The following is a 23626-nucleotide window of genomic DNA, read 5'->3' on the forward strand; positions in this document are numbered from 1 at the left end:
CAATTCAATATGTTAAAAATACAAATAATATATCAAAAAATTCAGAAAAATAGAACTAATTCAATTCAATATGTTAAAAATACAAATAATATATCAAAAAATTAAGAAAAATAAAACTAATTCAATTCAATATGTTAAAAATACAAATAATATATCAAAAAATTAAGAAAAATAAAACTAATTCAATTCAAAATGTTAAAAATACAAATAATATATCAAAAAATCAGAAAAATAAAACTAATTCAATTCAAAATTCTAAAAATACAAATAATATATCAAAAAATTCAGAAAAATAAAACTAATTCAATTCAAAATTCTAAAAATACAAATAATATATCAAAAAATTAAGAAAAATAAAACTAATTCAATTCAAAATAATATACCAGAGGCCGGTCGTCGGCTATGGTGGTACGGCCGGACTCTGCAGAGCGTCATGGACTACATCACTCCAAATTTCATGTATCATTCGAAAATGGACACCAAACACATCACGGGTAATATAATTCACATGATCCATTCAACAAAGTTTGGTACAATAAATTATTACACATCATTTCTTCCCTTGTGTCCCTGCTTGCTTACGATTGTGCCGTATCCATGGAGCATCCTCATCATTTAACTTAATGCTTGGGTCGGTGTTCACTTTGAAGGGCGGAATTTCAGCAAACATATTATAATCTTCTGACATGTCTGTCTTGTCCTCCACTCCCACGATGTTTCTTTTCCCTGAAAGAACAATGTGGCGCTTTGGATCATCGCATGATGTACTGATCGTTTTCCTATCTTTCCGTTTCCTCGGTTTGCTACTCATGTCCTTCACATAGAAAACCTGAGCGACATCTTTCGCTAGGACGAATGGTTCGTCAAGGTAACCAAGATTGTTGAAATCCACCATTGTCATTCCGTATTGCTGGTCCACATTTACCCCACCTCCTGTTAGCTTGAACCATTTGCACTGGAACAAAGGGACCTTAAAGGAGGGTCCATAGTCAAGTTCCCATATCTCCTCTATGTAACCATAATATGTGACCTTTTGCCCATTCTCGGTTGCTGCATCAAAGCGGACACCACTGTTTTGGTTGGTGCTCTTTTTATCTTGGGCGATCGTGTAAAATGTATTCCCATTTATCTCGTACCCTTGGAAAGTCGTTATAGTCGAAGATGGTGTCTTGGCCAACATGTACAGCTGATCTACAACATCATTGTCATTCATTAAATGTTTTCTCAACCAACTGCCGAAAGTCTCCATGTGGGCCTTCCTAATCCAGGATTCAGGCTTCCCCGGGTTGTCCGAGCGTAAAATATTCTTGTGTTTCTCAAAGTACGGAGCCACCAAGCTGGAATTGGTCAGTACAGTGTGGTGTGCTTCAGTCAGAGAATGGCCGTCCATACATGTCGTTGATTTCCTTCCGATCGTGCCTTTTCCACTTAGTCTCCCCTCGTGCCGCGATCGAGGAAGACCAATCGGCTTAAGGTCAGGAACAAAGTCAACACAAAACTCAATTACCTCCTCATTTCCGTAGCCCTTGGCGATGCTTCCTTCTGGCCTAGCACGGTTACGAACATATTTCTTTAATACTCCCATGAACCTCTCGAAGGGGAACATATTGTGTAGAAATACAGGACCGAGAATGAAAATCTCTTCGACTAGGTGAACCAAGAGGTGCGTCATAATATTGAAGAAGGATGGCGGGAACACCAACTCGAAACTGACAAGACATTGGATCACATCGTTCTGTAACCGTGGTAGATCTTCTGGATTGATTACCTTCTGAGAGATTGCATTGAGGAATGCACATAGCTTCACAATGGCTACTCGAACATTTTCCGGCAGGAGCCCCCTCAAAGCAATCGGAAGCAATTGCGTCATAATCACGTGGCAGTCGTGAGACTTCAGGTTTTGGAACTTTTTCTCCGCCATGTTTATTATTCCCTTTATATTGGACGAGAATCCAGACGGGACCTTCATACTGCTCAGGCATTCAAAAAAGATGACCTTCTCTTCTTTGGTCAGAGCGTAGCTGGCACAACCTTGAAACCATTCCGGATGCCGGTCATCAGGGTCTTTCAAACGTTGCTGGTCCTGCCGTGCTTCCTTTGTATCATTTGTCTTCCCATACACGCCCAAGAAGCTTAGGAGGTTCACGCAAATATTCTTCGTAACGTGCATCACGTCGATTGCAGAGCGGACTTCTAGGACTTTCCAATATTCTAGCTCCCAGAATATAGATTTCTTCTTCCACATGGCTGCGTGCCCGTCAGCTCCCTTCGGAACTGATTGTCCGCCAGGACCCTTTCCAAAGATGACTTTCAAATCCTTGACCATATCAAATACCTCAGCACCAGTGCATTCCGCAGGCTTCGGCCGGTGATCTGCCTTGCCGTTGTAATGCTTGCCTTTCTTTCTTACTGGATGAATTTTCGGAAGAAATCGACGATGCCCAAGGTACACGTTCTTCTTACAATTTGGCAAATGTACACTTTCAGTCTCATGTAAGCAGTGCGTGCATGCATTGTATCCCTTATTTGACAGTCCCGAAAGGTTACTAAGAGCAGGCCAATCGTTGATGGTTACGAAAAGCAACGCTCGTAGGTTAAATTCCTCTTTTTTGTGCTCATCCCACACACGGACACCAGGTCTGCCCCACAGCTGTAAAAGTTCATCAACTAATGGCCTTAGGTACACATCGATGTCGTTGCCGGGTTGCTTCGGACCTTGGATGAGCACTGTCATCATAATGAACTTCCGCTTCATGCACAACCAAGGAGGAAGGTTGTAGATGCATAGAGTCACGGGCCAGGTGCTATGGCTGGAGCTCTGCTCGCCAAAAGGATTCATGCCATCTGTACTTAGACCAAATCTTATGTTCCTTGCGTCAGCTGCAAAATCTTTGAACTCTCTGTCGATCTTTCTCCATTGCGTTCCATCTGCGGTGTGTCTCAACTCCCCGTCCGACTTACGGTCCTCTTTGTGCCATCGCAACAACTTGGCATGCTCTTTGTTCCTGAACAGACGTTTCAACCGTGGTATTATAGGAGCATACCACATCACCTTGGCGGGAACCCTCTTCCTGGGTTTCCCGCCCTCAACATCGTCACCAGGGTCATCGCCTCTGATCTTATAACGCAATGCAGTGCATACCGGGCATTCATTCAAATTCTCGTATTCACCGCGGTAGAGGATGCAATCGTTGATGCATGCATGTATCTTCAGAACCTCTAAACCTAGAGGGCAGACAACCTTCTTTGCTTCGTACGTACTGGCGGGCAACTCGTTATTCTTTGGAAACATATTCTTCAACATTTTCAGCAAGTTTTCAAATGCCGAGTCAGCTACACCTGCCTGTGCCTTCCATTTCAGCAAATCCAGTGTGCAGCCCAGCTTTTTCAGACCATCATCGCATCCAGGGTACAACGACTTGCTGTGATCCTCTAACATGCGATCCAAATTCTCCCTCTCCTTTTCAGTTTCGCAGCGTCTCCGTGCATCAGCAATGGTCCGACCAAGATCATCAACGGTCTCATCACGTGCCTCTTCTTCACCTTCACCTTCACCTTCCCCTTCACCTTCCCCTTCACCTTCCCCTTCACCTTCCCCTTCACCTTCAGCATCCTCCATGAAAGTATCACCGAAATGAGCAAGATAGCTTTCATCGATGAAATCATCCCCTTCTTCATCTTCTTCCATTATAACCCCTCTTTCTCCATGCTTGGTCCAACAATTATAGCTTGGCATGAAACCGTGCCGAAGCAGGTGCAGGTGAACTTCTCTTGAGGAAGAGTAACCCTTCTGATTCTTACAGTCAACACATGGACAGATAACAAAACCGTTCTGCTTGTTCGCATTAGCCACTACGAGGAAATCTTTCAAACCCGTAGTGAACTCGCGGGAGAGTCGGTTACCGTACATCCATTGCCGATTCATCTGCATTATTATAATATAAAATATATAATTAACCATCATGCATTTGTTAAAGTAACTAGCTATAAACAATAGAAATTAAACAATGAACAACACACATGCATATTTTATCAATGACACACATGCATGAAAGGTTCAAGTTGCTAACCGCGATCGAGGAGGAACCTCAAGTGTGGCTCCAACACTTCATATCATGTTTGTTTCACGCTGTTGGGCATTTCATCAAACACCTTGTGTGCATAAGAGGAACCAAAAGCAAACCTACACCCCCTTGTGAAGAGAAGTGGCACCAAATGGCTAAGTGAGTGCGCTGAACTGGTATATATAGGGGAGGAGCTTTAGTCGCGGTTGGCCAGGCCAACCGCGACTAAAGGCCTTTGGGCACCTTTAGTCGCGGTTGGCCTGCCCAACCGCGACTAAAGCCCCTCACGTGCACCAGCTGGCCACCGAGCGCCCTGGCCCAAGCCTTTGGTCGCGGTTCGTCTGCCGAACCGCGACTAAAGACATCATTAGTCGCGGTTCCTACAGTTTCGCGACTAATGGGGCTGGACGGAAGCCTCTTTTTCTACTAGTGCAATCTGTTTGACGACGCACACCCAGGCGGCTTTTCTCCGGGGTCCATGACAGGTGGACCGGGGGGGGCACCGTAATGTGGCATTTTCGGTTGTAAATGTGTTTGTCGCCATACGCGCTACTCCGCGCATGATTGGAAGGTCTGGTGTGCCTGTCAGTGCCGCACGCCCCAGCCGGGCTAAGTCGCTGGTGCCAATTCATGTGTAGCTATCTATAGTTACCAGTATGGAAAGAGAAAGAAAATTTCAAAATAAAAGGTTTTCTATTGCATATTTCAACTGCCCATCTTCAGCATTGTAGTAGAACAGAGCATCTTACTACTATAGTATCTGAATCAGGGAGCAAAGACAGACTCTACTGATATTTGGAATTTTACCTGGGATGGAAAATACTCCAACAAAAGAATCTATTTAGAACTGATCGGAAATCCACACGATGCTGAAAAACCTTTCCAATGGATATGGAAATCTGCTTGCGTGGCCAAAGAGAAAATTTTCTTCAAGCTTCCGGATCCACTCGGAACTATTCTGAATATTCATGAAATAGTTCCACAAATATATTCTCATGACACCCATCCTACTAAGACTCAGCAAATCGTGATTGCTTTAAGCTTGTGATCCCGTAGGTTCGGTAACTCATAGACATGGACGAAACCGTTCGTTTAATGACCGACAAGCGGACAGTGGATGTCCATATTGGTCCCTGTGAGTACATGAATGATATTCAAATGAACCTTTGGTTACCATGTGGTGTCCCTTTTGCTCCGCGATACTTCACAAAACCTGGGATGCATCGGTATCCTCCCGAGTCATGACCATGCTCACTATACTAAAATCCCGGTTACCAGTTTTGTTCTTCTTTCTCGTTATTGTGTTCCGACATCCCCATGATGAAGTCATGTGTGTAAGGCCAGATTATGACTAATTTCGTCACACCGAGAAGGCCCTAAGAATATCTCTTCATTGTCGGAGGAACAAAATCCCATTCTCGAGCTATTCGGCCACTTGTCAAACTTTCTGATGAACCCGGAAGTTGTCGTTATGATCACCATGTTACATGTGATGTTTCACCACATGCAACTGTTACCTAAGACTTTTTTTTACCATGGCGAAGGGCGAAGGAAGAAGACATGCAGAGAAACCTTTTTGAAACAATTTTGAAATTACGGTTTTTGTGTGCAAAATTGCCAATCAACTGCGCGTGCGACATGTTTTTCTGGACAGAGGAGTATCGATACTCCCTCCAATCCATATCACTTGTCGCTCATACGGATGTGCTAGATGTATTTTTGTGCTAATACATCTATTCAAGCGTTAAGTAATATCGATCGGAAGGAATATTTTCCTTTGATAGAATATGAAAGATTGGTTGAATGGCTTTTCTTAGTGTATACCGTCTTGAATCCTGGTATGTTTTCATTTTTACAATAATATCAGTTAGTGCCTTAACCTACAAAAGAAGTATTACCTCGTCGGAAGATTCTTATTTTAGATTTGTCTAGATACGGAGGTATCTAAAACTAAGACGTGATTAGATACATTTATATGTAGACAAATTTAAGACAAGAATTTTGGGACGGAGTGAATATTTAGCATGTGTATGTACGTGTGTATGCTAAGCTTTTTCTTTTGAATTTTTTTGACGGAATTTCTTTTAAACTAATTTTATTTTTTGAACTAGTAGTATTTCTTTTGAGAAATTTTTGAACTAGTTTTTTTTAGGGTCAGTGTGCGTCTTCTATTTGGGTGTATCTGGGCTGTTGCTCGGCCCACCTTTTGACCTGTCTCGCGTTTCCTTCTCGTTTTGTCTCCAAATTTCGATCGCCGCCATCCGGCCAGACAGAAAATGGAATAAAGAGGGCGGCGGCCGCCAGGAAGAGACGACTCGCTTCTGGTGGTGCAACGAGAAGCCTTTGCGTCTGCGATCCGGCAGCTGGCCACGCCGCCGCTCCATCCTGTGAAAGGAAGGGAAGGAAGCGATGGGAAAGCGGCAGCACCGGGAGAAAGATGAGGGCGGCGTCAGCGAGAGGAGGGAGGTCGCGGCGGCAGGCGCCACCAACACCATAGACGACCTCGAGAACCTCGACAACCTCGAGTGCCTCATCTGCCGCGAGCCCCTGCGCCCTCCTATTTTCCAGGTAACCCCTGTGTTTGATCTGCTGATACAACTCAAATCCTACGAGCTCCTGAGTCCTGAGAGACGATAGCACCAATGGATCTAAAGAACTATCTGGGTGTCTTAGACTGAGAGTATAATATTTCGAAATCTGTTTATTATTAGATTCGTTTATAATTATAATAGTATTCCAGTGCGTATGGTGCCTAGTTTAATTTTCTCGCCAAACTGTAGATGATTACCTAATTGCCTGTTTTTGGACTTGTAATTTTGTAGTTGCAAAATTGCAACTCAATGTTGAATCTCTGAAATCAGAACGACATCACATCAAATGCACACATCAGTCCAAATTCTGGTGTTGGGTGATTACCAATGCGTCTGGTGCCTAGTTAAATTTTGTTGTCAAACTGTAGGATGGCTGGATGGGTGAAGAACGACATCACATCAATTGCATGTTTTTGGACTTGTTATTTTGTAGTAGACGTGTCTGAAGAACGACATCTGATGCAGACATTATAGTCCAAATGCCTAGAAAAAATTGATCGTTGCATTTTCTGCTATATATGTTGTCTTCCATCCGTGTATGAGTCCATTCAATTGTAAATTTGTAATGTCATTCAGATCGTTATCATGTGGAAATCCCAAACTGTGAGAGCTATGCTATATATATTCTCCAACATTCACAAGTTGCCTTTTGAACATGGAAATAGGTTGTTACAACCATGCGAGAACTAACTATATTTAAATACCTGAGATGTTGCCGTACTTTACTGTACATTGAGCGTTTAAATTCATAATATTCAAAAAAATTGATTTTTTGCTTGAAATGCCCATTTACCGAGGGGCATGGAAATACGCGGTAACCGTGGTAAATCTCAAAATTTTGAGCCGTAACCAAAACCACGAGTGGAATAGATTTAGATGGTAACGAAGATTGAAGATGCGCCCCATTTATATTTGTGGAAAATTATGCTACAATAGGGGAAGTATGTGTACCTTATGCAAACTAGCTAGACGGTATGTGTCATCACTATGGGGAAACACAAACTACATATATACTGTAGTAGTCCCTCCATAGACAGTATAAGATGTTTCTGCAAGCTGTTTTAGCTTGCAAAAACGTCTTATATTATGGGATGAGGGAGTACTATACTACGGTATATACTATATTCAATGAATAAATCTGATTCATTGATATACTATAGTACTGTACTGCGGATAGTACTATACTATGTGGAACGGAGGGAGTAGTATATTAAGAACAGGGTGGCTCGTGTATCTCCGTTCCTATGCTGATCCGTACATTGTTCCTGTTATTCCTAGGAGTGAACTTAGTGTGTGAAAATAGCATCTCATGCGTACTGATTCCTATGTTGTTGTTGTGTTCATCATTTTAGCTTGTATTTTATTCTGCTAAAGTTAATATAGCATATTTACTGATTCATATCTATGTACTGATTTTTTTTCTTCTGTTCCGCAGTGCACCATGCGCCATACCATATGTTTATCTTGCCATGACAAGTTCCCAGACAAGTGTTTCTTCTGCTCCAATACCACAGTCTACAATCGCTGCCTCGAGCTAGAAGATGCGGTTGAATCAATCAAACTTGCTTGCTCCAATGGCAAACACGGATGCACTGCAAGGATAACATACTACCAAAAAGAAGAGCATGAGAAAGATTGCCCGCACGCGCCATGCTTCTGCCCTGTAACCGGCTGCAGCTTCAAAGGGCCAACGGCAATGCTCCTCGAGCATTTCTCACGCGAGTACAAGTGGCGTAGCACGAAATTTATATACAACGAGGCGTTTGGGGTCCGCATCCGCGGCGATACTCCTGGTTCATGCGTTCTTGTGGGCGAGGATGGGCACATCTTCATGATCAATGTGGAAATGGAGCCCGCCGGCAATGTCATCTCAGTTTGCTCCATTCAGCCTCACATTACTGGATCCAAGTTCAAGTGCAGGCTATCAATATCATGCAGTGAAACGGGCTACTATCAGGCTGCCGAGTTCCAAATGAGGATCACTAATCTGTATGATGGGATGCCCAAGGACTTCATGTTCCTTGTGCCCAAGGGGTTGCTTCGACGTGCCATAACTATTGTGCCTGTGACTATCACGCCAGAATAGGATCCATGTGCAGCTTTGGAGGAGGCACGAGCATAGTTTTTGTCTCGATGAAAGTCTGTCTTCAAATCGTCCAAGTGGATGAACAGACTACATTTCTCTGCTTGATCCTGACTTTAAGTATAATTCACGATATTTGTACCCTTGGAAGTTTAGCTTCAAATCGTTCAAGCAAGTGGATGACGAAACTACATTCGCTAAAGTGTTTCTTAATCCGTATTTGAATTTGTATCGAGCCATCTTTATGTATGATCTATACTAGAATTGGCAGTCAAATCGGCTGCTGTTTCACAGGTCCAGCCAGACAGGGGTTAATCTTGCTCCAGGGTTACATGGTCATGTTACAAACCTTAACCATGCAAGGATGCAAGTCAGGAGATAGCCAAAGCTCCTTTTTCTACTGAGAGAAAGTTGGTGCAGCTTTATTTATAACGTTGGGCACATTCCGATACCATGTTGTCCGAAGTAGTTAAATACCAGTCTTACAGAGTTTAATTAGGGAGGGTTGCGTATAGCCAAAGCTATTGAAGATATCATCTAGAATATTCAGGAGGCTTCCAGAGAATGTGCAAAATACAAGTTGTTCGGATTTTAGCATACGATAATGTAGTATGTTTTATCTTCTTATTAGCATGCTAATCACCCCATAACTAAACAGTGTATGTGCATAGGGGATAAGCTCCGTCCTACAAATAAATATCGTGCAGTCCCCTTTTTTTCGAAACAGGCAGATCTGCATGTGAATATATTAGAAGGAAAGATTACGCGGCCCTATCTCAAGAGAGGGTTGAATTCTTTCTTTTTTTGAAATTTTCCCCTAAGGAGTCGTTCTAATTAAAAATCTAGAACAGAGTTGCATTTTAATATATGGAATACATGCGAAGACTATTCCAACACACCCGCAAGATAATGCACGGCAGTTGACCTACCTATCCATAAGACCCCACAGACATTGATGAAACAAGTAACACCATTGAGGTTGTCTACAAAGTGCCATCGTCACCACTTCTCACGAGCAAGCGACTCTGACTTTACCATGCGCGTCCAACGCACAAAAACCCTGCCGACTAATACCAAACAATCGGCCAAACACGCCAAGGTCCAATCAACTCCAACTTCAGCAACGAGCCTCGAATAAGAAATAAGCATGCCTTGCACCAATAGAACCGACTTGACTATGACATGGCATCTTTGTCCTCACGTTGCCCCACATAGTTACAACTATGACTTCATGCCGAGCAATACGCTAGATGTTTGTCGACGATGGATATTGCCACGACCCTTCTCCTCATGCGACCGTCATTGTTTCTTCATTAGTCGAAACACTACCTGAAGCGATCCACCGCCCAGGCACGGCAGCGGTGAAGAAAGCCGATTCCAGCACCCTCGACCGACGCCAGATAGTGTGTGGTTCTCTTAACGCACCTCTAAGCTCTCGTGGCTCTATTTCGGGCCACACGTAAGGGTACCCGTTGATGATAAAAGAAAAAGTGAAAGTGTCGGTGTCAAAACCGGCAGATCTCGGGTAGGGGGTCCCGAACTGTGCGTCTAGGCCGGATGGTAACAGGAGGCAGGGGACACGAAGTTTTACCCAGGTTCGGGCCCTCTTGATGGAGGTAAAACCCTACGTCCTGCTTGATTAATATTGATGATATGGGTAGTACAAGAGTAGATCTACCACGAGATCAGAGAGGCTAAACCCTAGAAGCTAGCTTATGGTATGATTGTATGTTGTGATTGTTGTCCTACGGACTAAAACCCTTCAGTTTATATAGACATCGGAGAGGGTTAGGGTTACACAAGGTCGGTTACAAAGGAGGAGATATCCATATACGTATTGCCTAGCTTGCCTTCCACGTCAAGTAGAGTCCCATCCGGACATGAGACGAAGTCTTCAATCTTGTATCTTCGTAGTCTATCAGTCCGGCCAATGGAGATAGTCCGGCTGTCCGAAGACCCCCTAATCCAGGACTCCCTCAGAAAGAGACTATATGGGGCAGGGGAAATTAATAATAATCCTATAAAGGATGTCGGAGTACCCGGCCCCTGAGAGCCTCCATGGGAGAGGAGACCCTCTACAACGTCTCTTTGGAATGGTATCCCGTCGCCGGTTCCCTTGGGTTCTCCACATCGCCCAATCTGTCTAACGGCGCACACCCAGGCGTCTTTTCTCCGGGGTCCATGACAGGTGGACCGGGAAGGGGGGGCCGTCATGTGGCATTTTCGGTCGTGAACGCGTGTGTCGCCATACGCGCTAGTCCGCGCATGATTGGAAGGTCAGGTGTGCCTGTCAATGCCGCACGCCCCTGCCGGGCTGAATCGCTGGTGCCAATGCATGTGTAGCTATCTATAGTTACCCGTATGGAAAGAGAAAGAAAATTTCAAAATAAAAGGTTTTCTATTGCATATTTCAACTGCCCATGTACAACATTGTAGTAGAACAGAGCATCTTACTACTATAGTATCCGAATCAGGGAGCAAAGACAGACTCTACTGATATTTGGAATTTTACCTGGGATGGAAAATACTCCAACAAAAGAATCTATTTACAACTGATCGGAAATCCACACGATGCTGAAAAACCTTTCCAATGGATATGGAAATCTGCTTGCCTGGCCAAAGAGAAAATTTTCTTCAGGCTTCCGGATCCACTCGGAACTATTCTGAATATTCATGAAATAATTCCACAAATATATTCTCATGACTCCCATCCTACTAAGACTCAGCAAATCATGGTAGCCTTAAGCTTGTGATCCCGTAGGTTCGGTAACTCACAGACATGGACAAAACCGTTCGTTCAATGACCGACAAGGGGACCGTGGACGTCCATATTGGTCCCTGTGAGTATATGATTGATATTCAAATGAACCTTTCATTATCATGTGTTGTCCCTTTGCTTCGCAATACTTCACAAAACCTGGGATGCATCGGTATCCTCCCGAGTCATGACCATGCTCACTATACTAAAATCCTGGTTACCGGTTTGTTCTTCTTTCTCGTTATTGTATTCCGACATCCCCATGATGAAGTCATGTGTGTAAGGACAGATGATGACTAATTTCGTCACACCGAGAAGGCCCTAAGAATATCTCTCCATCGTCGGAGGAACAAATCCCACTGTCGAGCTATCCGGCCACTTGTCAAACTTTTTGATGAACCCGGAAGTTGTCGTTACGATCACCATGTTACATGTGACGTTTCTGAAGGAAATATGCCCTAGAGGCAATAATAAAGTTGTTATTTATATTACCTTATGTCATGATAAATGTTTATTATTCATGCTAGAATTGTATTAACCGGAAACTTAGTACATGTGTGAATACATAGACAAACAGTGTCACTAGTATGCCTCTACTTGACTAGCTCGTTGAATCAATGATGGTTATTTTTCCTGACCATAGACATGAGTTGTCATTTGATTAACGGGATCACATCATTAGAGAATGATGTGATTAACTTGACCCATCCGTTAGCTTAGCACAATAATTGTTTAGTTTGTTGCTATTACTTTCTCCATAACCTATACATGTTCCTATGACTATGAGATCATGCAACTCCCGAGTACGGAGGAACACTTAGTGTGCTATCAAACGTCACAACGTAACTGGGTGACTATAAAGATGCTCTACAGGTGTCTCCAATGGTGTTTGTTGAGTTGGCAAAGATCGAGATTAGGATTTGTCACTCCGAGTATCGGAGAGGTATCTCTGGGCCCTCTCGGTAATGCACATCACTATAAGCCTTGCAAGCAATGTGACTAATGAGTTAGTTGCGGGATGATGCATTACGGAACGAGTAAAGAGACTTGCCGGTAACGAGATTGAACTAGGTATTGAAATACCGACGATCGAATCTCGGGAAAGTAACATACCGATGACAAAGGGAACAATGTATGTTGTTATGCGGTTTGACTGATAAAGACATTCGTAGATTATGTGGGAACCAATATGAACATCCAGGTTCCGCTATTGGCTATTGACCGGAGACGTGTCTCGGTCATGTCTACATAGTTCTCGAACCCGTAGGGTCCGCACGCTTAACGTTTGGTGACGATCAGTATTATGAGTTTATGTGTTTTGATGTACTGAAGGTAGTTTGGAGTCTCGGATGTGATCACGGACATGACGAGGAGTCTCGAAATGGTTGAGACATAAAGATCGATATATTGGATGACTATGTTTGGACATCGGAAAGGTTTCGAGAGAGTTCGGGCATATACCGGAGTATCGGGGTGTTACCAGAACCCCCCGGGGAGTCAATGGGCCTTAATGGGCCATAGTGGAAAGGAGGAGGAGGAGGCCAAGGTAGGGGCTGATACATCTCCAACGTATCTATAATTTTTGATTGCTCCATGCTATATTATCTACTGTTTTGGGAAATATTGGGCTTTATTATCCACTTTTATATTATTTTCGAGACTAACCTATTAACAGGAGGCCCAGCCCAGATTTGCTGTTTTATGCCTATTTCAATGTTTTGAAGAAAAGGAATATCAGACGGAGTCGAAACGGAACGAAATCAACTAGAGAAGTTATTTTTGGAACGAAAGCCACCCGATGGACTTGGACCCCACGTCAAGGAAGGAAGGAGGAGCTCACGAGGGTAGGGGGCGCGCCCCCTGCCTCGTGGGGCCCTCGTGGCTCCCCTGACGTGCTTCTTCTGCCTATATAACTCGATATACCCTAAAACTTCCAGAACGCAATATAGATCGGGAGTTCCGCCGCCAGAAGCCTCCGTAGCCACCAAAAACCAATCTAGACCCATTCCGGCACCCTGCCGGAGGGGCAATCCCTCTCCGGTGGCCATCTTCATCATCCCGGTGCTCTCCATGACGAGGAGGGAGTAGTCCTCCCTCGGGGCTGAGGGTATGTACCAGTAGCTATCTGTTTGATCTCTCTCTCTCTCTCTCCCTCTCTCTCTCTCTCTCTCTCTCTCGTGTTCTTGAGATGATATGATCTTGATGTATCGCGAGCTTTGCTATTATAGTTGGATCTTATGTTTCTCCTCGCCCTCTTCTCTCTTGTAATGAATTGAGTTCCCCTTTGAAGTAATCTTATCGGATTGAGTCTTTAAAGATTTGAGAACACTTGATGTATGTCTTGCCGTGGATATCTGTGGTGACAATGGGATACCACGTGCCACTTGATGTATGTTTTGATGACCAACTTGCGGGTTCCGCCCATGAACCTATGCATAGGGGTTGGCACACGTTTTCGTCGTGATTCTCCGGTAGGAACTTTGGGGCACTCTTTGAGGTTCTATGTGTTGGTTGAATAGATGAATTGAGATTGTGTGATGCATATCGTATAATCATGCCCATGGATACTTGAGGTGACAATGGAGTATCTAGGTGACATTAGGGTTTTGGTTGATTTGTGTCTTAAGGTGTTATTCTAGTACGAACTCTAGGGTTGTTTGTGACACTTATAGGAATAGCCCAACGGATTGATTGGAAAGAATAACTTTGAGGTGGTTTCGTACCCTACCATAATCTCTTCGTTCGTTCTCCGCTATTAGTGACTTTGGAGTGACTCTTTGTTGCATGTTGAGGGATAGTTATGTGATCCAATTATGTTAGTATTGTTGAGGGAACTTGCACTAGCGAAAGTATGAACCCTAGGCCTTATTTCAACACATTGCAATACCGTTTACCCTCACTTTTATCATTAGTTACCTTACTGTTTTTATATTTTCAGATTACAAATACCTTTATCCACCATCCATATACCACTTTTATCACCATCTCTTCGCCGAACTAGTGCACCTATACAATTTACCATTGTATTGGGTGTGTTGGGGACACAAGAGACTCTTTGTTATTTGGTTGCAGGGTTGCTTGAGAGAGACCATCTTCATCCTACGCCTCCTAAGGATTGATAAACCTTAGGTCATCCACTTGAGGGAAATTTGCTACTGTCCTACAAACCTCTGCACTTGGAGGCCCAACAACGTTTACAAGAAGAAGGTTGTGTAGTAGACATCAAGCTCTTTTCTGGTGACGTTGCCGGGGAGGTGAGTGCTTGAAGGTATATCTTTAGATCTTGCAATCGAGTCTTTTAGTTTCTTATTTTATCACTAGTTTAGTTTATAAAAGAAAACTACAAGAAATGGAATTGAGTTTGTCTCATACGCTTCACCTTTTTAATATCTTTCGTGAGTATGATGGAAAGGATAATTGTGCTCAAGTGCTAGAAGAAGAAATCTATAAAATGTTTGGCACTAAATATTTGAATGATGAGCATGATTGCAATGTTGTTAGTACGAATTCTTTGAACATCCATGATGCTAATGATGATTGCACTAGTTATGATGAAAATGCCTCCTATAAACATGTCAATTTTTGTGGAGTAGACTGGGTTTGCAAGTACACACCAAATAGGGAAGATAGATATTGCAAGAGGCATAAGTACTTAGAAACCAAATTGTTGCAAGAAGAGCTAGATGAATGTGCTGAAAGATTCAATATTTTTCGTGCCCCTTGTGAACTTTCCAATGAACATGGTCATTTAAAGCTCCAATGCTATTTGTTTCATGATCAAGTCGTGTCCAAACATTGTGATAATTTGATTACCCTTGAGCATCATAAAGAGATTAGCCTTCTTTTGGGTTATGAAGAAATGAAACGTATAACTGAGGGTATTCCAAAGTTTAATCTTGATAGAGTTCTTGATTTTGATCTAGAGAATATTTATATGTATTGTGCGGTGAATTGCATTGAAAATCCTTATATTGCCAACTACATAAAGAAAAGAAAACAAATAGAGGATGAAGAGAATACTAATGAAAGGGAAGAGACTTCCCAATATCCTCCTATTATTTCTTATGATGAATCAGGTAACGAGGAGGAGCCTCCTATTCAACCAATCTCATTAATAAGGAGCTCGAAAAAGAGGATTGAACCCACACATGATGTGTTGAAGAAGAAGAAGAGAAAAAGGAAGAGAGGTAAAAAGATATCTCACCCAAATAGTGCTGCTCCTATTAATATTGTGCCTTATGAAAATATAATTGTGGAAGATAATGATACTTCTTATGATCTTGAAAATCTTTTTGGCACTTGCTTGGATGAATGTGATAATTGCTATACTATTGGTGCTATCCATACTATTAATGATGAGAGTGATTATGCTTATGATATAAAAAGGCCCAAGCTTGGGGATGCTATGTTTGATGAAGATGATGTTTTTGAGAATATATTTGCTACAATTAATGTTTCTCCCAAGCTTGGGGAAGCTATGATTAATGAAGATGATATTTTTAGTCTCCCAAGTTTTGATATGCAAGTTTATAATGATGATAGCATGCCTCCTACTTATGATGATTATTGTGATGATACTTATGCTATAAAAAGTAGTGATTATATTTATAAAACTTGTCATGGTTATGATTACCCCTTCTCTGAACATTACTCCTTTAATGTGGAAACAATTTATAGTATTCAAGTTTCCTATGATACTCCCACTATTCCGAATGAGAAGAATTTTGCTTATGTGGAGAGTAGTAAATTTTCTATGCTTGTAGATCATGAAAAGAATGCTTTAGGTGCTGGTTATATTGTTGAATTCATTCATGATGCTACTGAAAATTATTATGAGGGAGGAACATATGCTTGTAGGAATTGCAATAATATCAAGTTTCCTCTCTAGGTGCGTAAAATTTGGAAGTTATGCTTGTTTTACCTTCCTATGCAAGTTGATTCTTGTTTCCATAAGTTGTTTGCTCACAAAATCCTTATGCATAGGAAGTGGGTTAGACTTAAATGTGCTAGTCATATTCTTCATGATGCTCTCTTTATGTTACGATTCTTATCTTTTATATGAGCATCACTAAAATCATCGTGCCTAGCTAGGGGCGTTAAACGATAGCGCTTGTTGAGAGGCAACCCAAATTTATTTTTGTTCCTTGATTTTTCCTCCTGTTTAGTAATAAATAATTCATCTATACTCTGTTTAGATGTGGTTTTATGATTTTAATTAGTGTTTGTGCCAAGTAGAACCTTTGGGAAGACTTGGGGAAAGTCTTGTTGATCATGCTGTAAAAAACAGAAACTTTAGCGCTCACGAGAATTGCTGCCATTTTTATTTGGAGAGAGCTATTTAGTTAATTCTTCTTGAAGATGATTAATAGATAAATTTCTCAGGTCCATCAATTTATTTGAGAATTTTATGAGTTCCAGAAGTATACGTTTGATACAGATTACTACAGACTGTTCTGTTTTCGACAGATTCTGTTTTCGATGTGTTGTTTGCTTATTTTGATGAATCTATGAGTAGTATGGGAGGGTATGAACCATAGAGAAGTTGGAATACAGTAGATATTACACCAATATGAATTTAGAATGAGTTCATTACAGTACCTGATGGTGGTGATTTGCTTTCTTATACTAACGGAGCTTACGAGTTTTCTACTTTAAGTTTTGTGTTGTGAAGTTTTCAAGTTTTGGGTAAGGATTCGATGTACTATGGAATAAGGAGTGGCAAGAGCCTAAGATTAGGGATGCCCGAGGCACCCCAAGGTAATATTCAAGGACAACCAAGAGCCTAAGAGGCATCCCCTCTTTCGTCTTCGTTCATCGGTAACTTTACTTGGAGCTATATTTTTATTCACCACATGATATGTGTTTTGCTTGGAGCGTCAATTTATTTTGTTAGGATTTGCTTGCTGTTATTTAGAACAATTTTTTGCATCTTTTATTTCAATAAAAGTGGCATTGATAGCCCTTACTATGCCTATGTTACAAGTATACATGTTGCTGTTTGCAAACAGAAAGTTTACCGCTGTTGCAATAATTCCCTAGAAAAGTCAGAATGTGATAAAATGTTGAAACCTTTTGCATATTAAGCTCTGATAAATTTACTACAGTGTGAATTTTCTTTCATAATTTTTGGAGCTAGGGAAGTATGCATGTTGCAGCATTCTTTACAGACTATCCTGTTTAGGCAGATTGCTGTTATGTTTGCATTGTTTGCATATGTTTGCTTCTTTAATGATTATATTTGAGGATAGGACTATTAAATATGCATAGGCATTTAGTATGAAATGTTGAATAATAATTTTAGTGATTTGCTAAAGTAGAGTATGATAAGGTTTTTGCAATGGTTTATACTAACTTATCTCACGAGTCCTTGTTGAGTTTTGTGTGGATGAAGCTTTTGAGAGTTAGGGAGACCGTGATATGAGAGGAATCAAGGAGACACAAAAGCTCAAGCTTGGGGATGCCCAAGGCACCCCAAGATAATATTTCAAGAAGTCTCAAGCGTCCAAGCTTGGGGATGCCCCGGTTGGCATCCCACCTTTCTTCTTCAACAACTATCGGTTAGTATCGGTTGATCCTAAGTTTTTGCTTCTTCACATGATGTTTGCTATCCTAAGTTACCACGATCTGAAATTATTAAATGTTAGAGAGTCTTCACATAGTTGCATAATTATTCGACTACTCATTGATCTTCACTTATATCTTTCGGAGTAGTTTGTCATTTGCTCTAGTGCTTCACTTATATCTTTTAGAGCATGGTGGTACTTTTATTTTGAAGAAATAGATAAACTCTCATGCTTCACTTAGATTATTTTGAGAGTCTTAATAGCTGTTGGAAATATGCCCTAGAGGCAATAATAAAAGCATTATTATTATATTTCCTTGTTCATGATAATTGTCTTTTATTCATGCTATAATTGTGTTATCCGGAAATCGTAATACATGTGTGAATAATAGACACCAACATGTCCCTAGTAAGCCTCTAGTTGACTAGCTCGTTGATCAACAGATAGTCATGGTTTCCTGACTATGGACATTGGATGTCATTGATAACGGGATCACATCATTAGGAGAATGATGTGATGGACAAGACCCAATCCTAAACATAGCATAAGATCGTATAGTTCGTTTGCTAGAGTTTTCCAATGTCAAGTATCTTTTCCTTAGACCATGAGATCGTGTAACTCCCGGATACCGTAGGAGTGCTTTGGGTGTACCAAACGTCACAACGTAACTGGGTGACTATAAAGGTATACTACGGGTATCTCCGAAAGTGTCTGTTGGGTTGACACGGATCAAGACTAGGATTTGTCACTCCGTATGACGGAGAGGTATCACTGGGCCCACTCGGTAGTGCATCATCATTATGAGCTCAAAGTGACCAAGTGTCTGGTCACGGGATCGTGCATTACGGTACGAGTAAAGTGACTTGCCGGTAACGAGATTGAACGAGGTATTGGGATACTGACGATCGAATCTCGGGCAAGTAGCATACCGATTGACAAAGGGAATTGTATACGGGGTTGCTTGAATCCTCGACATCGTGGTTCATCCGATGAGATCATCGAGGAGAATGTGGGAGCCAACATGGGTATCCAGATCCCGCTGTTGGTTATTGGCCGGAGAGCGATCTCGGTCATGTCTACATGTCTCCCGAACCCGTAGGGTCTACACACTTAAGGTTCGGTGACGCTAGGGTTGTAGGGATATGTATATGCAGTAACCCGAATGTTGTTCGGAGTCCCGGATGAGATCCCGGACGTCACGAGGAGTTCCGGAATGGTCCGGAGGTAAAGAATTATATATTGGAAGTGCTATTTCGGCCATCGGGACAAGTTTCGGGGTCACCGGTATTGTACTGGGACCACCGGAAGGGTCCCGGGGGTCCACCGGGTGGGGCCACCTGCCCCGGGGGGCCACATGGGCTGTAGGGGGTGCGCCTTGGCCTACATGGGCCAAGGGCACCAGCCCCAAGAGGCCCATGCGCCTAGGGTTCAAGAAGGGAAGAGTCCCAAAGGGGGAAGGCACCTCCTAGGTGCCTTGGGGAGGAGGGATTTCTCCCTTGGCCGCACCCCCCCTAGGAGATTGGATCTCCTAGGGCCGGCGCCCCCCCCCCTTGGACTCCCTATATATAGTGGGGAAGGAGGGCCTCTCATAACACATCTTTGGTGCCTCCCTCTCCCTCTCCAACACATCCTCCTCCTCCATAGTGCTTGGCGAAGCCCTGCCAGAGTACTGCAGCTCCATCACCACCACGCCGTCATGCTGCTGCTGGAGCCATCTTCCTCAACCTCTCCTTCCCCTTGCTGGATCAAGAAGAAGGAGACGTTACGCTGACTGTACGTGTGTTGAATGCGGAGGTGCCGTCCGTTCGGTGCTAGGATCTCCGGTGATTTGGATCACGTCAAGTACGCCTTCCTCATCCCCGTTCTTTGAACACTTCCGCGCGTGATCTACAAAGGTATGTAGATGCAATCCAATCACTCGTTGCTAGATGAACTCCTAGATGGATCTTGGTGAAACCGTAGGAAAATTTTTGTTTTCTGCAACGTTCCCCAACAGTGGCATCATGAGCTAGGTCTATGCGTAGTTCTCTTGCACGAGTAGAACACAATTTGTTGTGGGCGTTGATGTTGTCAACTTTCTTGCCGCTACTAGTATTATCTTGCTTCAACGGTATTGTGGGATGAAGTGGCCCGGACCAACCTTACACGTACGCTTACGTGAGACCGGTTCCACCGACTAACATGCACAAGTTGCATAAGGTGGCTGGCGGGTGTCTGTCTCTCCCACTTTAGTTGGAGCGGATTCGATGAAAAGGGTCCTTATGAAGGGTAAATAGAAGTTGACAAATCACGTTGTGGCTTTCACGTAGGTAAGAAAACGTTCTTGCTAGAACCCTACTTCAGCCACGTAAAACATGCAACAACAATTAGAGGACGTCTAACTTGTTTTTGCAGCAAGTGCTTTGTGATATGATATGGCCAAAGTTGTGATGAATGATGAATGATATATATGTGATGTATGAGATGTTCATGCTATTGTAATAGGAATCACAACTTGCATGTCGATGAGTATGATAACCGGCAGGAGCCATAGGAGTTGTCTATATTTTTTTGTATGACCTGCGTGTCATTGAGAAACGCCATGTAAATTACTTTACTTTATTGCTAAACGCGTTAGCCATAGTAGTAGAAGTAATAGTTGGCGAGCAACTTCATGGAGACACGATGATGGAGATCATGATGATGGAGATCATGGTGTCATGCCGGTGACAAGATGATCATGGAGCCCCAAGATGGAGATCAAAGGAGCTATGTGATATTGGTCATATCATGTCACTATTATTATTTGATTGCATGTGATGTTTATCATGTTTTTGCATCTTGTTTACTTAGAACGACAGTAGTAAATAAGATGATCCCTCATAATAATTTCAAGAAAGTGTTCCCCCTAACTGTGCACCGTTGCGACAGTTCGTTGTTTCGAAGCACCATGTGATGATCGGGTGTTAGATTCTAACGTTCACATACAACGGGTGTAAGACAGATTTACACATGCAAACACTTAGGCTGACTTGACGAGCCTAGCATGTACAGACATGGCCTCGGAACACAGAAGACCAAAAGGTCGAGCATGAGTCGTATAGAAGATACGATCAACATGAAGATGTTCACCGATGTTGACTAGTCCGTCTCACGTGATGATCGGACACGGCCTAGTTAACTCGGATCATGTTATACTTAGATTACAGGAGGGATGTTTATCTAAGTGGGAGTTCATTGAATAATTTGATTAGATGAACTTAATTATCATGAACTTAGTCTAAAATTTTACAATATGTCTTGTAGATCAAATGGCCAATGTAGTCCTCAACTTCAACGCGTTCCTAGAGAAAACCAAGCTGAAAGACGATGGCAGAAACTACACGGACTGGGTCCGGAACCTGAGGATCATCCTCATAGCTGCCAAGAAAGATTATGTCCTACAAGCACCGCTAGGTGACGCACCTGTTCTCCCTGTAGAACAAGACGTTATGAACGCCTGGCAGGCACGTACCGATGACTACTCCCTCGTTCAGTGCGGCATGCTTTACAGCTTAGAGTCGGGGCTCCAAAAGCGTTTTGAGAGACACGGAGCATATGAGATGTTCGAAGAGCTGAAAATGGTTTTCCAAGCTCATGCCCGAGTCGAGAGATATCAAGTCTCCGACAAGTTCTTCAGCTGTAAGATGGAGGAAAACAGTTCTGTCAGTGAGCACATACTCACTATGTCTGGGTTGCATAACCGCTTGACTCAGCTGGGAGTTAATCTCCCGGATGACGCGGTCATTGACAGAATCCTTCAGTCGCTTCCACCGAGCTACAAGAGCTTTGTGATGAACTTCAATATGCAGGGGATGGAAAAGACCATTCCTGAAGTATTTGCAATGCTGAAATCAGCAGAGATAGAAGTCAAAAAGGGACATCAAGTGTTGATGGTGAATAAAACCACTAAGTTCAAGAAAGGCAAGGGTAAGAAAACCTTCAAGAAGGACGGCAAGGGAGTTGCCGCGCCCGGCAAGCAAGCTGCCGGGAAGAAGCCAAAGAATGGACCCAAGCCCGAGACTGAGTGCTTTTATTGCAAGGAAAGTGGTCACTGGAAGCGGAACTGCCCCAAATACTTAGCGGACAAGAAGGCCGGTAAAACGAAAGGTATATGTGATATACATGTAATTGATGTGTACCTTACCAGTACTCGTAGTAGCTCCTGGGTATTTGATACCGGTGTAGTTGCTCACATTTGTAACTCAAAACAGGAGCTGCGGAATAAGCGGAGACTGGCGAAGGACGAGGTGACGATGCGCGTCGGGAATGGTTCCAAGGTTAATGTGATCGCCGTCGGCACGCTACCTCTACATTTACCTTCGGGATTAGTTTTAAACCTTAATAATTGTTATTTAGTGCCAGCTTTGAGCATGAACATTGTATCAGGATCTCGTTTAATTCGAGATGGCTACTCATTTAAATCCGAGAATAATGGTTGTTCTATTATATGAGAGATATGTTTTATGGTCATGCTCCAATGGTGAATGGTTTATTCTTAATGAATCTCGAGCATAATGCTACACATGTTCATAGTGTGAGTACCAAAAGATGTAAGATTGATAATGATAGTCCCACATACTTGTGGCACTGCCGCCTTGGTCACATAGGTGTCAAACGCATGAAGAAGCTCCATGCTGATGGACTTTTAGAGTCTCTTGATTACGAATCATTTGACACGTGCGAACCATGCCTCATGGGTAAAATGACCAAGACTCCGTTCTCAGGAACAATGGAGCGAGCAACCAACTTATTGGAAATCATACATACTGATGTGTGCGGTCCAATGAGTGTTGAGGCTCGCGGTGGCTATCGTTATGTTCTCACCCTCACTGATGACTTGAGTAGATATGGGTATGTCTACTTAATGAAACACAAGTCTGAGACCTTTGAAAAGTTCAAGGAATTTCAGAGTGAGGTTGAGAATCAACGTGACAGGAAAATCAAGTTCCTGCGATCAGATCGTGGAGGAGAATACTTGAGTCATGAGTTTGGCACACACTTAAGAAAATGTAGAACAGTTTCACAGCTCACGCCGCCTGGAACACCTCAGCGTAATGGTGTGTCCGAACGTCGTAATCGCACTCTACTAGATATGGTGCGATCTATGATGTCTCTTGCCGATTTACCGTTATCTTTTTGGGGGTATGCTTTAGAGACTGCCGCATTCACTTTAAATAGGGCTCTGTCGAAATCCGTTGAGACGACACCGTATGAATTATGGTTTGGGAAGAAACCTAAGCTGTCGTTTCTAAAAGTTTGGGGATGCGATGCTTATGTCAAGAAACTTCAACATGAAAAGCTCGAACCCAAGTCGGAAAAATGCATCTTCATAGGATACCCTAAAGAAACTATTGGGTATACCTTCTACCTCAGATCCGAAGGCAAGATCTTTGTTGCCAAGAATGGATCCTTTCTAGAGAAGGAGTTTCTCTCGAAAGAAGTAAGTGGGAGGAAAGTAGAACTTGATGAAGTATTACCTCTTGAACCGGAAAATGGCGCAACTCAAGAAAATGTTCCTGAGGTGCCTGCACCGACTAGAGAGGAAG

At 42.7% G+C, this 23626-nt stretch overlaps 1 protein-coding gene across 1 annotated transcript; it reads left to right on the forward strand.

Moving 5' to 3' along the window:
- Window positions 1–5181: 5181 nt before the first annotated feature.
- LOC119271751 (putative E3 ubiquitin-protein ligase SINA-like 6) lies at window positions 5182–8741 on the forward strand. Its single transcript, XM_037553455.1, has 3 exons — window positions 5182–5199; window positions 6459–6632; window positions 8091–8741. The coding sequence occupies exons 1-3, from the start codon at window positions 5182–5184 to the stop codon at window positions 8739–8741; spliced, it is 843 nt and encodes a 280-aa protein (XP_037409352.1).
- Window positions 8742–23626: the final 14885 nt, after the last annotated feature.

This window comes from Triticum dicoccoides, chromosome 3A (genome assembly GCF_002162155.2).
Source record: "Triticum dicoccoides isolate Atlit2015 ecotype Zavitan chromosome 3A, WEW_v2.0, whole genome shotgun sequence".
Taxonomy (NCBI): Eukaryota; Viridiplantae; Streptophyta; class Magnoliopsida; order Poales; family Poaceae; genus Triticum; species Triticum dicoccoides.

Excerpts from the sequence above, each read along its gene's own strand:
- LOC119271751 (XM_037553455.1), top strand. Across the intron at positions 6,633-8,090 it reads TGCGCCCTCCTATTTTCCAG|TGCACCATGCGCCATACCAT; the intron begins GTAACCCCTGTG and ends TCTGTTCCGCAG.